The 18,347-nt window shown below is 38.1% G+C and overlaps 2 protein-coding genes across 2 annotated transcripts; one reads left to right on the forward strand and one right to left on the reverse strand.

The window, feature by feature from the left end:
* Positions 1–6,829: 6,829 nt before the first annotated feature.
* LOC134306525 (zinc finger protein 239-like) lies at positions 6,830–8,509 on the reverse strand. Its single transcript, XM_062990360.1, has 2 exons — positions 8,462–8,509; positions 6,830–7,971 (listed from the first exon to the last, which is right to left on the reverse strand). Exon 2 carries the CDS (start codon positions 7,935–7,937, stop codon positions 7,161–7,163), a length of 777 nt encoding a protein of 258 aa, XP_062846430.1. The 5' UTR covers positions 7,938–7,971; positions 8,462–8,509; the 3' UTR covers positions 6,830–7,160.
* A 3,813-nt stretch (positions 8,510–12,322) lies between these two features.
* On the forward strand, positions 12,323–14,068 carry LOC134306523 (piggyBac transposable element-derived protein 4-like). The gene has a single exon (XM_062990355.1). The coding sequence runs from the start codon at positions 12,323–12,325 to the stop codon at positions 14,066–14,068; it is 1,746 nt and encodes a 581-aa protein (XP_062846425.1).
* The last annotated feature ends 4,279 nt before the right edge of the window (positions 14,069–18,347 follow it).

The following is an 18,347-nucleotide window of genomic DNA, read 5'->3' on the forward strand; positions in this document are numbered from 1 at the left end:
GCTCACAGTGTGGGAAGAATTTTAATACAAAGAGTGAGCTTAACATACACCAGCGCATTCACACTGGAGTGAAACCGTATCAGTGCTCACAGTGTGGAAAAAGTTTTATTCAACAGTCATCTCAAAATACACCAGCGCATTCACACTGGAGTGAAACCATATCAGTGCTCACAGTGTGGAAAGAGTTTTAATGGACAGAGTGATCTCAAAAGACACCAGCGCATTCACACTGGAGAGAAACCGTATCAGTGCTCACAGTGTGGAAAGAGTTTTAATGGACAGAGTGATCTGAAAACACACCAGCGCATTCACACTGGAGAGAAACCATATCAGTGCTCACAGTGTGGAAAGAGTTTTAATACAAAGAGTGAGTTTAAAATACACCAGCGCATTCACAGTGGAGAGAAACCATATCAGTGCTCACAGTGTGGTAAGAGTTTTATTACACAAAGTAATCTCAAAATACACCAGCGCATTCACACTGGAGAGAAACCGTTTCGGTGTTCACAGTGTGGAAAGAGTTTTAATAGACAGAGTATTCTTAAAAAACACAAGCACATTCACACTGGAGAGAAACCGTATCAGTGCTTACAGTGTGGAAAGGGTTTTAGTCAACAGAGTAATCTCAAAATACACCAGCGCATTCACACTGGAGTGAAACCGTATCAGTGCTCACAGTGTGGAAAGAGTTTTAATGTACAGAGTAATCTCAAAATACACCAGCACATTCACATTTTACAGAAATGATGCTCACAGTGTTGGAGCTGCTTTGCTCATTTATCAGCACTTAGACACAAGTGTGACTCATCAGATTGTACCAAACAAGCTAAAATATAAAATATAGTGAGTGAGTGAGTGTTGGGGAGAAATGGTTAGTAATGAATAAATTATAATAATAGGTAATTAATTACACATTAAACATTAATAAGTAAATAGTAATAATAAAAGTATAAATCTTTAGGTGAAACTATTACTGGGAAATAATGTGATTATCTATAGTGGAGTGAATGGTGGGTAGAACCAGGAGGTTTAGAGCCTGATGTAAGTGAATGCTATCAGTTAATAGTGGAAGTGAATAAAAAATTTTTTTTTAAAAAAAGGTATTGGATCAGCTAGCATATATTGGTCTTAGTGATACTGTGCTTGATTGGTTTTCCTCTATACATTTCTATACGTGTACAGTATGTTCACAGTAACTCCTGTCACTAGTGGTGTCCCTCAGGGCTCTGTCCTGGGGCCTCTACTATTTATAATTTACCTGTTTCCCATTGGACGTATCTTTAGGAAATACAACATTCAATTTTATTGTTATGCAGACGACACCAAGCTATACCTGTACACTGTGCTCACGGCTACTCTTCCCCCTCCATATCTCTCTGATTGGCTAATAGAATTAAGAACATGGTTCTCTTACAATTTTCTCACATTAAATGCTGATAAAACTGAAATTCTTCTTATAGGTAGAAAATCTCCTCTCTCTAAATCTAACAAATTCTCTGTGCTGATGATAAACTCAGTCGTCTCTCCTTCCACTCACAATCTTTCATTTCATGCACATATTAACAATATCACACGATCCGCTTATTTCCATTCACGTAACATAAATCGTCTATGTCCATTCCTTTCTCCTAGAAGTGCTGATGTTCTTGTTCATGCGCTGGTCACATCTCGAATTGATTATTGTAACTCTCTCCTTTTTGGTCTACCTCATATGGGAGCTAGAGCTTTTAGCTACTCTGCCCCACATCTCTGGAACTCTCTCCCTCCTGACATCTGCACCATTGATTCATTCCCTAGTTTTAAAACATGCCTTAAAATGTATTTCTTTAAACTCGCCTACCCTTAATCTGTGTAATTAATTATGTACTGATGTTTTGTATTGTAAGGTGTCCTTGAGTGTTTTGAAAGGTACCCATAAATAAAATGTATTATTATTTTTATATGTTGGCACAGATGTTACTTGTGTTTCACATATTTTCATAGTTTGGCTTATATAGGTGTGAAAAGTAACAAATTACATTTACTCATGTTACTGTTATTGAGTAGTTTTTTGTGTACTTGTACTTTTTAAAGTAGATTTTACACCCTGTAATTTTACTTTTACTTAAGTTTGTTTTGTATTGAGATTTGTAATTCGCTACATTTTAAATAAAAAAATGAATTGTGGGAATTAGAAAGTGTTTGGTTATTATTTTAAGTAGTGTTCACTTTTAATCTTGGTGACGCTGTGTGTGCGCAGGTTTATCAGCATAACAACCTGTTTATTACTCTGCTGTTTGAGTAGCGCAGTGGGCAGAGCTCGAATTTTTCTGCCCTAGATTCGAGTCCAGCTTAGGGCGAAACTAAAGCAACTGGGGTGGGCATTGCTCCCCCTGGATTTTCTCACTGCCCGACTTAGCAACACAGCCAGAACCAGGGCTGCATATCAGTGTGTCAGTGTCACTGGATCATTAAGGTCCACTTGGCTACAACTATTAAGATTCTGGAGTGTAAATGTGGGAATTTGTGCACATCCGGATGTGACAAAAATGGCCAGGTTTTTACCCAGGTTAAGTGGAGGTCAGGGCTCTGTGACACTGGAGTTCCTTTTAATCAACTTTTCTTCATGTAAAACAGGAAAGGACCTTCCCTAAACTGTTGCGCTTTGTTTAAATCGTTGATTTACTACACCTGGGAGAGTCCTGACACAGTACAGGTATGTTCGTGTGGTGTATTTTAGAAAGTGGTGCAACAGCGACATCTAGAGTTTACATGCGGTACCGCTCAGAAATATAAAGGACCATAACTCTGTTAATAACAGTGCTGCTGGGTCCTAGTGTCCTATAGTTCACCTTAAAATAAATGCTAATCACAACAACCGATAAAATAAAACATTAGTTTATCATTACATGCAAAATTGAGAAAGCTTTAAAAAACACAAATGAGGGGATAAAAAAGCGTGTGAGAAATACATGTGAGAAACAGCATGTCCGAAATAAAAAAGGTTTGTTCAGAGCATTTCTTTCTTTAGCTAACTTTGCCAGTTCGTTCAGTCTGCCGTTTTGAGACGGCAAACTGAGACGCACTTCACTAAAAGTGTGCAGACACTCAAATGGTTTTTGTGCTGCCATGCAGCTGGTTGAATGGAGTTAGTGTAAAATTATGTACAGAGATCTACAAAAACTAGATGAACTGGCCGGTTAGCTCAGTTGGTTAGAGCGTGGCGCTAATAACGCCAAGGAGGTGAGGGGTCAATGCCCTTACAGGCCACACCCACTTTTGGACTAACAAACAAGTGATCCTTCTCTAACTAGCAGGTCCTATTAACTCTCTGACAAGTGTGAGATCTGTGTACTAGAGGTGGGCGGATCGATCCAAATATCGATAATATCGATACCAACGCTGGTATTGATATTGAGCAATACTCGTGTAAAAAGATCGATACTCAAGCTTTTTTTCTCTCCTGCACGCACTGACTGCTGTGCACGCAGATTCATCAAAGTCTCTCTCTGTCTGTAAGAGTAGCGCTGCGCTGTGTCACACAGCACGGAGCAGCGCACCCTCCCCCCTCTCGTCTTTTGATGTTGCACCGTCACGTGGCTCAGCGGCGCCAGCCAAACAGCCATGCAGGTAGGCTCAGCCTGGCCCACCCACTCAGCGCTGTCCTCAGAGAAAACAGAATAAGTTTGAAACTGTTTACAGTATTTGTTGTGGTGTGTTAATTTTGTTGTATTGTGGTTTGTCAGCCCTCTACCTCAGGAGATCTTGTTTTAAGTTGTGTTGAGTGATATTTTTTTTTTCACTCTGTTTATTTAAGAAAAAACAGAATTGCACTGAAAGGAAGAAAATTCCTTATTTTTTATTGTTTTTCCTAAGAACAATTCTATTTGAAAAAAGAAACAAAGAAAGAAAGAACTAGAAAAGATGTCTAGTGAGGGGAGAATTTTTATTTTTGTATTGTGTAGGGATCACGTTTTTTTGTTCCCGATCCCGATCATTAATTTTGATCCCGATCCGATACCGAGTCTCAAACCGATACTTGTATTTTCCAGATATTGTCTAGATAAGAACTAGATAATACTGTTCACACAGTGCACACTTCAAGTACATTACAGTTATTCAAATTAATCCAATGTATATGTTTAACAACTGAATAGCTCTGCAGTGCTGTAGGAAAAAAATTGCCTGCATCCAAGCTATTGCTTAATTTTCTTTTATTTTTACAGAATAAAAGTAAACAAACTTAGTGCAGCATTGTAGTAGTAAAACTGGAACACTCAAAATGAGTGAGATAATTAGTTTCACTTAGAACTTTACATTCAAAGAACATAATTCTGTTTAATGCAGTGATACACTAAAAATGAACAGCAATCTCCACTCAGAAGTGGTGTAGCAGCTTAACTTGATATATATATATATAAACAAGTTACTTAACAGCAGTACAGTAAAACCTGAATACCAAAATAAAATGGAAAGGCACTCTTTTGTTATAAAGGAAAGCCAGTTCTTAAAGTGCTTGTATTTTGATGGTTTGATGGACGTTTCTACGCGAAGTGAGTGTGTTTTGACCCTTTGGGGCTTCCATAGTTCATGAAATAGCATGCTTGGCTCTAGCTGTCCGCTATTCGGAACAGAAGAAGTTAAAAAGTTAAAGTTAAGTTAAAGTGTTAAACGCTCCCGACAATTTGTGAATATACCGTGTATTAATTTCTTTATTAAGCAAGTGCATCACTACGACGCTCGGTTACATAACTAAGCCAATCAGAGTGCTTGATACTGAGATGTCGTTCAGTCTTGTGTAACGTAAACTCGTAAAATCTGTATGTTATGGTCCTGAAGTTTTCATACTGGGATTAAAAGTTATTGTTTTGTAAACCGGAGTGATCCTTGACTCACACACCATATAAACAGTAAAATTCTACAGTAATGAACGCAGCTCTGCTACTACCGCCTCGTGAAACGCTCGCACTGCAGACATTACACTTCACTTTTGGACTTAAAACAAAATGCTAAACGCTGACGTAAAACAAAATATCGGGACTACGATTGGCATTAGTAAAGCCGATACCGATCAGTTGAAAAATGCCTTGATCCCTAGTATTGTGGTTTCTCCTTTTCTACCTCAAAAAATAGTTATTTTCCTAATGTTAAGGCAAACTTTGTTTTGTTACTGTTCCATTGTTTCTAAACAAAAATGTTGATTGTGATAAAGTATTTTGTTGTCACGTACAATGTTTGGCGAAATTCTATTCTAGATCTTTTGGATCTATGAAGCTTAAATATTAAAAAGTATCGGTATCGGTATCGATATCGGCGATACTGGCCCTGCATTTACTTGGTATTGGATCGATACCAAAATTCCCGGTATCGCCCACCTCTACTGTGTACTTTGGTCAGTGGAAGTAGTTTTATAGCTTTAAAAAAACATTTTACTTACATGTCCAGCCCTGCTACACAAACTGTCATTTTTGTCCCTGTTAAAAACTTTAGCTTAGTTAAAGCAAATAAAGACACATTTAAAATGTTCATCTTTTATTACAGGTTTAAAGTTGCGTAAAACAAATGTTTGTACAAATAATATAAAACCAAAGTACAAAATAAACATTTCACTTATTTTAATTATCTCACAAATCACTTGTTTTAAAGGTCAAAGGCAGCAGCATCTTTTAGATCAGAACAGCTATTAACAATAAATATCACTAAAGAGGAAATCCTGAAGACAGCAATGTAAATAATAATAATAAAGTCACAAATCTGTACCCAAGCAACAAGCTGTAATTTATTTCTAGCACCACTAGATGACGATGATGTCTGTACAACATTCTGAACTTCACTTTAAAAGTCAGTTGAATGTGTTTTACTGTAGTAAGAATGAAAGTATGAGCTGATCTTTGTCTCCTTGTGTAGCTTTGATGAAGAAAAAGCCGCTGGGTCAGTGTGTAACAGGAGGTTTGGAGTAAAGGTAGGTGTGTGTGGATAAAAGCTTCCAGCACCCGGTATTCCCAGGCGGGATCCCATTCAAGTACTAACCAGGCCCGACCCTGCTTAGCTTCCGAGATCAGGTGTTCTCAGGGTGTTTGTGGCCATAAGTAAGAGACGCTGTAAACAAGCTGCTTCTTATAGACGTCCGTCGTTCAGCCTTTCACTCCGCTGTGTGTCGTCTTTTACTTTCTCTGTTCTACACGCAGCTTTTCAAATAAAAGATCCTGAAACAGTGACAAAACACACAGAGAACCACACACACAGCTCAGCTGCTGCTGCTGATCCTCTTTCACCTGCATTTAGTACAAAAACACCACAACAAATCATCTGGATTTAACCTTTTCTTCACTAGGATTTATATGAACTGGGTTTTATGCACTAGAAGATGGTGGGATAATTAAACGTAAATATGAGTATTTCTTTTAACAAAGGAGTTTAGCTACCACTAATTTGGTCTATAGATAAACACAAAGAACAAAGACTCATGATGATAGAACAATGCAACACTGTTCAGTCCACAGCCCTCCATTCACACCTTCTCATGTACATTCTGGTTGAGGACGGTTCATTATTTGCTAAGTGGAAATCATCTAAAGACTAGAATTTTGGAGTGTAGACCTAGAAGTGTTAAAGTAAGAGGCTATTCATTTATGAAAACTTTGCAAACACCATAAAGACCAGGGTAAAATTCTTCCACTTGAAAGTAAAAGTTGTTCTGTGTTTATTAAAGTAGATTAAACTTGAATAAAGAATAAAAACAGATTCAGATCTGAGGTTGGTACATTACACCACATTACTTTTGATGATTAATGATCATATTCATACAATCATGTACATTTGATAATTGAAGTAGAACAGTTCTAGTGGATATTAGTAGAAAAAGAAAGTACACATAGCTTTTTCTGTACATGCAGTAGTGGAGTATCATTTTATTATCTCCTCTGAATGCACTGGTGTTTTTCAAGACGACTCTAGTCACAAAAACTATTAAAAATGCTGCTTCCAGTAAAACTTAATCTGCACTATAAGCAGCAGTATGGATCATCCTCTTATGTGAATGCGCTGGTGTGGTGTACTTAAAGAATATTCCTTTCACTAAAGTTCTTTTCAGACAGTGAACGGTGATATTACTTCTCCACTGTGTGAATGTGCTGGTGTAGTTGGAGAACATAATATGCAATAAAATACTTCCCACACTCTCAACAGTGATGTAGTTTTTCTATGTGAATACGCTGATGCCGTTTGAGGTTATTTTCATGAGCAAAAATCTTTCCACACACTGAGCAGTAATACGGTTTCTCTCCTGTGTGAATACGCTGGTGTTTTTGAAAGGTGCCATGTTCAGCAAAGCTGTTTCCACACTCTGAGCAGTGATACGGCTTCTCTCCTGTGTGAATACGCTGGTGTACTTTAAGGGCACTACTTTGAGTAAAACTCTTTCCACACTCAGTGCAGTTATACGGTTTCTCTCCTGTGTGAACACGCTGGTGTACTTTAAGAGCATAACTGTAAGTAAAACTCTTCTCACACTTTGAGCAGTGATACTGTTTCTCTCCTGTGTGAACACGCTGGTGTCGTTGAAGCGTACTCGGATGAGAAAAACCGTTTCCACACTCTGAGCAGTGATATGGCTTCTCTCCTGTGTGAACACGCTGGTGTCGTTTGAGATGACTCTGTGTAGTAAAACTCTTCCCACACTCTGAGCAGTGATATGGCTTCTCTCCTGTGTGAATGTGCTGGTGTTGTTGAAGCGTACTCTGACGAGAAAAACTCTTCCCACACTTTGAGCAGTGATACTGTTTCTCTCCTGTGTGAACACGCTGGTGTCGTTGAAGCGTACTCTGACGAGAAAAACTCTTTCCACACTCTGAGCAGTGATATGACTTCTCTCCTGTGTGAATGCGCTGGTGTTGTTTGAGATTACTCTGCGTAGTAAAATTCCTCCCACACTCTGAGCAGTGATGAAAGTTCTTCATGTTTATGCTTTGATAAGACTGTAGAAACTGTTTCCTTGGAAAGCAACAGAAACAAAGAAACAAGTCAATTCATTAGCATTACTATTAGCATTATCCATTAGCATTATTACTACATTAATACCACAATAAGTAATAAAAACATTAAATTCACTTCACGTTTAAGTGAGAATCTGAATTCAAAGAACATCAGGATAAAATACTTATAAATACTGCAGATATTAATAATTAAATAACTATAAATAACTTGATATAAATAAAGATATAAGAGATCTGACTTTCTCAACATCAGTCCTGCACCAAGCAAATCTAATCCAGTTCATGACAGGACTAATAATTAGCTCACAAGTGTAAATCTTTGGTGTGCTGGGAGTAAAAAAGGCTTCATAAATCACCACAATTATGAGCATAAAGCTATTTTAAACAGTCTGAATATATTAACCTGATAATATTAAATAACTTCATAAAATAAAAAGAACAACAAATGCAACATAAATGTAAAAGAAACAAATAAGAAAACCCTTTACCTTCCTGTTAGAATCCTGGCAGCCACTTTAACAAAGCTGGTGTCTCCAGCAGGTCGTTTCTAATGAAGAACGTGCAGAAGATCCTTCTTACCAAGTGACTCAGCTACAAGTCTAGAGTTTAGTCCTTAAATAGAGCTGAGGACAAAGACCCAAGACCAGTTCAAAACTCTGCATTGGTCAATCATCAGACAACCATTCACACCTTCTTGTGTGAAGTACTAGCTCATTATCTATCATCTATCCTGGAATCAGGATGTTATTTCAATTGTTTAATTTTGTATATTGTAAAAATAAATCACAGACATGCCACAAAACTATCATTTTTCTAAAATCCAACCTTCTGGCATTAAGAAACAAATATAATTGTTGTGATAGAGAAAAAAATATATGGAATCACTCAAATCTGAGAAAAAAAATGATGAAATCACTGTGTAATTTGCAGTTTAAAAACAAAACATCTGCAGCAGATTAAATTTGCTAATTATTCTTCAGTTTAACCTCGGAGAGCTGTTGACAAAGCAGATTGACATGAATCATGGTTCCAACACAAGATATGTCAGTTGAAACAGAGCAGAGGATTATAAAACTCCTTTAAGAAGGTAAATCATCATGGAATGTTGCAAAATATGTTGGTTGTTCTCAGTAAGCTGTGTCTAAAATCTGGACCAAGTACAAACAAAATGGGAAGGTTGTAAAAGGGAGGCATACTGGTAGACCAAGGAAGGCATCAAAGCATCAAGATAGAAAAGTTAAAGCAATATGTCTTGAAAACAGAAAATGCACAACAAAACAGATGAGAAACAAGTGGGCGGAAAGTGGAGTCAATGTCTGTGACCGAACTGTAAGAAATCACCTAAAAGAAATGGGCTTTACATAAAGAAAAGCCAAACAAAAGCCATCATTAACACCTAAACAGAGAAGAACAAGGTTAAAGTGGGCTAAAGAAAAGCAACCGTGGACTGTGGGTGACTGGATGAAAGTGATCTTCAGTGATGAATCGTGAATCTGCATTGGGCGAGGTGATGATGCTGGAACTTTTGTTTGGTGTCAGTCCAATGAAATGTACAGTAGTGTTCAAAAAAATAGCAGTGATTTTAAAAAAGTGAATAAAGCACAAAATCATTATAATAACTTTTATTTCCATAAATGCAAATGCACTGAAAATACTACACTTTCAATTCTAAATCACAACATTAACAAAATTTAGCCAGTTTGTGTTAATCCTTTACAGAAAGTTAAGAAAAATGAATATTAGGCTGTTCAAAAAAATAGCAGTGCCAGCATTTTTCTTTAAAAACTCAAAAAATGTATAAACTGAAAAAAATGTTTGAGGTTTCACTTTACTTTAAATTACTGAACTAATATTTAGTGACATAACAATTGTTTCCGAGATCTGTGTTGCATGGAGTCGACCAACTTCTGGCACCTCAGAACAGGTATCCAGTCCAGGATGATTAGACTCCACTCCACAGTTCTTCTGCAATTTTGGGTTTTGCCTCAAAAAAATGCGTTTCAGATATCAGAACACAAGTTCTCTGTGGGACTGAGGTCAGGGGATTGGGCTGGCCACTCTATTACCTCAATCTGTAACCAAGATGTTTTGGGTCATTGTCATGTTGAAACACCCATTTTAAGGACATTTCTTCTTCGACATAGGGCAACATGATCTCCTCAAGTATTCTGATATATTTAAACTGATCCATGATCCCTCGTATGTGATAAATAGGCATAACACCACGGTATGAAAAACATCCCCACATCATTTTGTACCACCATGCTTTACTGTCTTCACAGTGAACTTTGGCTTGAATTCAGTGCTCGGGGGTCGTCTGACATACTGTCTAAGGCCACTAGACCCAAAAAGAAAAATTTTGCTTTCACCAGTCCACAAAATGTTGAGCCATTTCTCTTTGGACTAGTCAATGTGTTCCTTGGCAAATGTTACCCCATTCAGGAAACGTCTTTTTCTTAACAATGGGACTTTGCAAGGAGTTCTTTCTGGTAAATTGGCTTCACTTAATCATCTTCTGTACTCACTGGTAACTTCAGATGTTCCTTGATCTTTCTGGAGGTGATCATTGGCTGAGCCTTTGCCATTTTGGCTATTCTTTGATCCATTCGAACAGCAGTTCCACGCTTCCTTCTGTGTCTTTCAGGTTTTGGTTTTCACTTCAAGGCATTTGAGATCATTTTAGCTGAGCAGCCTATAATTTGCTGCACTTCTCTGTATGTTTTTTCCCTCTACAATCAACTTTTTAATCAAAGTACGCTGTTCATCAGAACAATGTCTGGAACAACCCATTTTACCCAGTATTTCAGAAGGAAATGCGCTATGACCAACCTGTGCAACATTTGCCACCCTCCTACCTTAAATAAGGGCCCAAATTGACCCCTGTTCTTCTGCAGAATGCATGACTTCACCAACTGAACTCCTCACTGCTATTATTTTGAACAACCCCCTTTCAATCAATGCTTTGATTACTCAGAATGAGCGGCATGCATGTGTTAATTGTTGGGTTTGTTTTGTTTTCATTACTCTACTACACTTTCAAGTAAATTATTTGCTATGTAGAAATAGCATTTCTACTAAAAACAGTGATTCATCAGGTTAATGGTGTTGGACTGCTATTTTTTTGAACACCACTGTATGAAGATAACTGCATGTAAATTTCCACAGTTGTTGATGATATGGGCCTGCATGTCAGGTAAATGCACAGGGGAGATGCAGTCTTCAATAAATGCCAAAGTCCACATTGAAATTTTGGACACTTTTCTTATTCCATCAGTTGAAAGGATGTTTGGTGATAATGACTTCATTTTTAATGCATTGATAATGCATCTTGCCATAGGACAAAGGATGTGAAAACTTTCCTTGAAGAAAACATATAATGTCAATGGCATGGCCTGCAAATAGTCCGGATCTCAATCCATCTGAAAATCTCTGGTGGAAATTGAAGAAAATGGTCAATGACAAGGCTCCAACCTGCAAAGCTGATCTGGAGCTAATAAGAGAGAGTTGGAGGCAGATTGATGAAGAATACTGTTTGTCATTAGTTAAGTCCATGCTTCAGAGAGTTCAAACCGTTATGAAAACCAGAGGTGGTGCAACAATTTTTTTCACACAATGCTAACTCATTAGCACTATTTTACGTTTGGTTTAATCTCATATTGTACCAGATGTAACACTGTAACTACAGCTATGTGCATGTACTGTATTAATTTCTTTATTGTTTTTATTATATAGTTTTACTCCATTATGATACTGCTAGAAAGCAAATAAAACTTACATAACTGTTCTGGAGGGAGCATTCTGTCTGTCTAGCTGAAAGGGGGGGCTCTTAGAGAGGGGAGAACTATTGTCTCAAAATACACTGTAAAATCCTACAAAAACTGCATTTCCCAAAATGAATGCTGATTTTCTGACACGCAACGTGACCCCATCCCATCAGTAGATGATGTTTAACCCTTGTATTATGTTACGGGTCAATTTGACCCATTTCAATTTTTGAGTTGACCAAAGTGCAGGTTATCCTTACTTTTTTTCCAAGATATTTTATGAGTTTTTCTCATCTAGGGTCATGAACTGCTGTGTAAAATCTGGACACTTTGATGTGTCGTGGAGTGTCTGCACAGAGTTTGTATACAAAGATGATGTTGTGGGTCATTTTGACCCAGACAAAAACAAGCTGTTTAAATCCAAAATAAACATGTCTCTTTGATATTTTTTATTTTGACTGCCTCTGAATAGCCATTCAGAACCAGGTGTGTGTGTGTGTGTGTGTGTGTGTGTGTGGAAGAGGGACTTAATCTCCTCTGTCATTGTCACTGTTTCCATGCCCTTTCTTTGAGAAATACACCAAAATGAGCTCCAAACAATTTACAGCTGAAGAAGTTTTATCGCAGCTTATGAACTGGGATAGTGATGTAGAGGAAGAGATTTCAGAGTCGGAGGATCCTTCAGAGCCAGAGGACAATGCTATTGATGATCCAGATCGTCAATTTTCCCACAATGAGGAAGATTCAGAGGACGAGTCTGCCGGTGTCCCTTCATCAGATGAAAACCAAGACACGCAACAATCGTCATCCACAGAGGGGACATGGACATCTAAAGATGGTAAAATAAAATTGTCAACATCACCACACCAAAGCCGAGGCAGATTGTCATCTTCTAATGTCATCAAAATGACGCCTGGTCCGACAAGATTTGCTGTCACAAGAATTGATGATATTGAATCAGCATTTCAGCTCTTCATATCCCCACCCATAGAAAAGATAATCCTCGACATGACCAACTTGGAGGGGAGGCGTGTCTTTCAAGAAAAATGGAAGCCACTGGATCCAACTGACTTGCATGCTTACATTGGAATTCTGGTATTAGCTGGAGTATACAGGTCAAAGGGTGAAGCAACTGCAAGTTTATGGAATGAAGAGAATGGAAGGCCAATATTCCGAGCAACAATGTCTTTGGAGATGTTTCACATGATCTCTCGTGTGATCCGATTTGACAATCGTGACACCAGAGCTGGTCGTCGCGAGAGAGACAAACTTGCAGCGATCAGAGATGTTTGGGATAAATGGGTCGAAATCCTGCCTTTATTGTATAATCCTGGCCCCCATGTTACTGTGGATGAGCGCCTCGTACCATTCAGAGGACGCTGTCCTTTCCGACAGTATATGCCAAACAAGCCTGCGAAATATGGCATTAAAATATGGGCAGCCTGTGATGCAAAATCCAGTTATGCATGGAACCTGCAAGTATATACTGGAAAGTCACCTGGAGGAGCACCTGAAAAGAATCAGGGAATGTGTGTGGTATTGGAGATGACTGAAGGGCTGCAAGGTCATAACATCACATGTGACAACTTCTTTACATCCTACCGTCTTGGAGATGAACTTCAGGAAAGAAAGCTGACTATGTTGGGAACAGTCAGAAAAAATAAGCCAGAACTTCCCAGTGAGATTCTGAAGATGCAAGGAAGACCTCTGCATTACTCAAAATTTGTTTTCACAGAGAAAACAACACTTGTTTCTTACTGCCCAAAGAGAAACAAGAATGTTCTTGTGATGAGCACAATGCACAAAGATGCATCTCTGAGCACGAGAGAGGACATGAAGCCACAAATGATCCTGGATTACAACTCCACCAAAGGAGGAGTTGACAATCTTGACAAAGTCATAGCAACATATAGCTGCCAGCGCAAGACTGCCCGTTGGCCCTTGGTGGTTTTCTACAACATTGTGGACGTGTCTGCTTACAATGCCTATGTGCTGTGGATTGAGATCAACCAGCAGTGGAATGCCAGCAAACTGTACCGACGTCGACTTTTCCTGGAAGAACTAGGCAAAGCACTCGTCACTCCCAAGATCCAGAACCGGGCCAGGCCAGCTCGATCCCCAGCAGCTGCAGCTGTCATCGCAAAAGTCCAGGGCAGGGCATCTGACCAACCAACAATGGATCCTTTGGATATAGGTGCAAAGAAACGCAAAAGATGTCAAGTCTGTCCCTCCCGAGATGACAGTAAAACAAGTACCTGCTGTGTGAGGTGTAAGAAATACATCTGCAGAAAGCACACAGTCACATTCTGTCCATCATGTGGGGAACACTGAAAATGTCGAACATTGAAAACCCAAAAAAAGGGTTCGTGAAGAGGGAAAAATTTAAATCAGTTCTTTTCAGTTTGTGTCTTCTTAAATTGAAATTGAGTTATTTAATATAGAGTTAAAATTATATATCTCTTCTTCTCGTTTCTTCTAAATGTTTGTATAATTTAAAATAAAGTTCTTATTGGTTTAACTTCATTTTTGACTGTGTTGAGTGGATTTACACAATACGGGTAAAAATGACCCGCAATATAATCAATGTATTTTTTTCTCACCATAATACAAGGGTTAAACATAATCCCAACATGTACAAAAAGAGAAAATTAAGCAGAATGAACAAATGTAATGAAAGTGAATACAAGTTTGTGCTTTAGGAAGAGAAACCGGTGCGTCTCTTGTGTTATGAGGCCGTGTCTGTGGTAAAGGAGGACAATGTAGATATACATTCTAAATATATTGTATTAATTTGACAAATGAGTTTGACACCCTTGCACTAGAAGATGGTGGGATAATTAAACGTAAATATGAGAATTTCTTTTAACAAAGGAGCCTATAGATAAACACAAAGAACAAAGACTCATGATGATAGAACAATGCAACACTGTTCAGTCCACAGCCCTCCATTCACACCTTCTCATGTACATTCTGGTGGAGGACGGTTCATTATTTGCTAAGTGGAAATCTCAGCTACAGGTCTAGAGTTTAGTCATTAAATAGAGCTGAGGACAAAGACCCAAGACGAGTTCAAAACTCTGCATTGGTCAATCATCAGCCAATTATTCACACCTTCTTGTGTGATGTACTAGCTCATTATCTATGGAACGTGTGCAAATGAAGTAGATGGAGCCACAAAGCATGATGGGTGAAGTCAAACTGAAATGGCAAATGATCGATCAGTGTACTACTAGTGAATCTTTTATTATTAATAATAATATAGTTTCATTTTACATTCCGATTAATACTTTTTTGTGATGTATTTTGTTTACCTTGGTATTACAGCTAGTAATATTTTATCATTAAACTATTAGTCATTTTATAATCGTCATTTTACATCCGGCCCGCGAGACATCCCCAACCGGCCCACATGAGGTTTGTCGCAATTAAAAATTAGATGTAAATAAACGTACATCAAACATGCATTACAACAAGATTGATTTTGACGGGAGCGCTATATCTTTAAATTACCGTAAGTTTTGATTTACGTGTGCGAGTGTTTCCAGCTTCACCGTAATGTGAACAGAACTGAGTGTGACTGACGGTGGAGTTTTTAACAAGACATGAACTTCTGAAGTATTTATTAACTGAAGTCAGGTGTAACGCTGGGTACGGATCAGAATATAGGCTGTAAATCGCTGTTATGATACTAAACAGAAATATAAGAACATGAACGATGTGGAGCGTCACACCTGAAGCTTCTCTAACTAAACTGCAAAAGCAACAAGGACCAGCTTTGTGATTTTAAAAAGAATATCCAACAATAACAAATGACTGAAAAACAAATTAGGTGATTAGACTTAAAACAAAATAGTGTAAAGTTTAAAAACCTGCACATTTTGTTCACATTTGGTTTTTTTTGCATTTGTTTCTTTAAATAGTGAAATAATGTTGATGTTTTTACTCTGCCTACTTCTAATTATCTGATTGTAACATCTAAACATTAACAGCTTATTAGAACTGTACAATGTACTGCTTTTAATAAAGAGTGGGCAGTCTGCTGATGGACCCTTGAGCAAGGCCTTTAACCCTCAATTGCTCAGACTGTATACTGTAACTGTATTGTAAATCGCTTTGGATTAAGATATCTGCTAAATGCTGAAAATGTAAATAAAAAGAAAAAATGTATACAGATCATAATTAAGTTCACCTTATTGGTCCGACCCTCCACCAACCCAGTTTCTTATGTGGCTCCTTGAAAAATGTAATTGCCTACCCCTGATTTAAACCCTGTTTTATGGTACAAGTCACATGGTCTATATTATAAAGTCCGTTTATATTGTCACATTTATAGAATGTATTTAGAAATGATACATCAGAATGTCTTGATATTAACTGTAAACTACAGGTGGTGTACTATCATTATAAAGTGGAATTGTTCTGTGGAAACAAGAGAATTCCTTTTAATAACAATAACAATTCACGTAATCAAGATTATTCCATTTAAAAACAATCTAAATTAAAACGGAAATGGGCTTATATTATGTTTTAGTTTACTTACAATTTAAAGGAAAATCATAATGTATAATAATCAGAAATACAGATAAATCTATAGGTGGGTGTTTCCTCTTATAGTTTTCTTATTGTTCCTCATATACAGTAGAAACTAATTCACACAAATATACATACAGCATTTTACATGACTTAGATTCTTATCATAAAAGCTTTATCTAAGTTCATGTCATTTCACTTTACAGAATAGCCTTTCAATTCCTTGTTTGTGTTTAGGATTAAATGTAAATCACTTTTCTGCTCAGATAAATAGGTGTAGTTTGACTTCACCCATCATGCTTTGTGGCTCCATCTAGTTCATTCGCACACGTTCAATAGATAATGAGCTAGTACTTCACACAAGAAGGTGTGAATGGTTGTCTGATGATTGACCAATGCAGAGTTTTGAACTGGTCTTGGGTCTTTGTCCTCAGCTCTATTTAACACTAGCTTGACTGAAAATCTGAGATCCTTAGGACAAACCCCCTCTTTCTACATAACCATTAGAGCACTATCAGTCCTCTTTTGTCATGCATATGCTTGCAAATAACACACTATTCAACCCACCCCCAACTAATCTATGATTCTGTCTCTTGCTAGCCAGCATGGTCAAACAAAAGTTTGTGCCACAGTTTTCAAATAGTTTCATATATAGTAGTTTTCAAATAGTATTCATATATACATACATATATGTACGCGCACACACACACACACACACATATACAGGGGTTGGACAATGAAACTGAAACATCTGTCATTTTAGTGTGGGAGGTTTCATGGCTAAATTGGACCAGTCAGAGCAGAGTGTGAAGGTTCAATTAGCAGGGTAAGAGCACAGTTTTGCTCAAAATATTGCAATGCACACAACATTATGGGTGACATACCAGAGTTCAAAAGAGGACAAATTGTTGGTGCACGTCTTGCTGGCGCATCTGTGACCAAGACAGCAAGTCTTTGTGATGTATCAAGAGCCACGGTATCCAGGGTAATGTCAGCATACCACCAAGAAGGACAAACCACATCCAACAGGATTAACTGTGGACGCAAGAGGAAGCTGTCTGAAAGGGATGTTCGGGTGCTAACCCGGATTTTATCCAAAAAACATAAAACCACGGCTGCCCAAATCACGGCAGAATTAAATGTGCACCTCAACTCTCCTGTTTCCACCAGAACTGTCCGTCAGGAGCTCCACAGGGTCAATGTACACGGCCGGGCTGCTATAGCCAAACCTTTGGTCACTCGTGCCAATGCCAAATGTCGGTTTCAATGGTGCAAGGAGCGCAAATCTTGGGCTGTGGACAATGTGAAACATGTATTGTTCTCTGATGAGTCCACCTTTACTGTTTTCCCCACATCCGGTAGAGTTACGGTGTGGAGAAGCCCCAAAGAAGCGTACCACCCAGACTGTTGCATGCCCAGAGTGAAGCATGGGGGTGGATCAGTGATGGTTTGGGCTGCCATATCATGGCATTCCCTTGGCCCAATACTTGTGCTAGATGGGCGTGTCACTGCCAAGGACTACCAAACCATTCTGGAGGACCATGTGCATCCAATGGTTCAAACATTGTATCCTGAAGGTGGTGCCGTGTATCAGGATGACAATGCACCAATACACACAGCAAGACTGGTGAAAGATTGGTTTGAAAGTGAAGTTGAACATCTCCCATGGCCTGCACAGTCACCAGATCTAAATATTATTGAGCCACTTTGGGGTGTTTTGTAGAAGCGAGTCAGGAAACGTTTTCCTCCACCAGCATCACATAGTGACCTGGCCACTATCCTGCAAGAAGAATGGCTTAAAATCCCTCTGACCACTGTGCAGGACTTGTATATGTCATTTCCAAGACGAATTGACGCTGTATTGGCCGCAAAAGGAGGCCCTACACCATACTAATAAATTATTGTGGTCTAAAACCAGGTGTTTAAGTTTCATTGTCCAACCCCTGTATATATATATATATATATATATATATATATATATATATATATATATATATATATATATATAAATGTATAATATAAATATAAATATATAATAATAATATATATATATATAAATGTATATGTATAAAGTATATAG

This window comes from Trichomycterus rosablanca, unplaced genomic scaffold (assembly GCF_030014385.1).
Source record: "Trichomycterus rosablanca isolate fTriRos1 unplaced genomic scaffold, fTriRos1.hap1 scaffold_203, whole genome shotgun sequence".
Classification (NCBI taxonomy): Eukaryota; Metazoa; Chordata; class Actinopteri; order Siluriformes; family Trichomycteridae; genus Trichomycterus; species Trichomycterus rosablanca.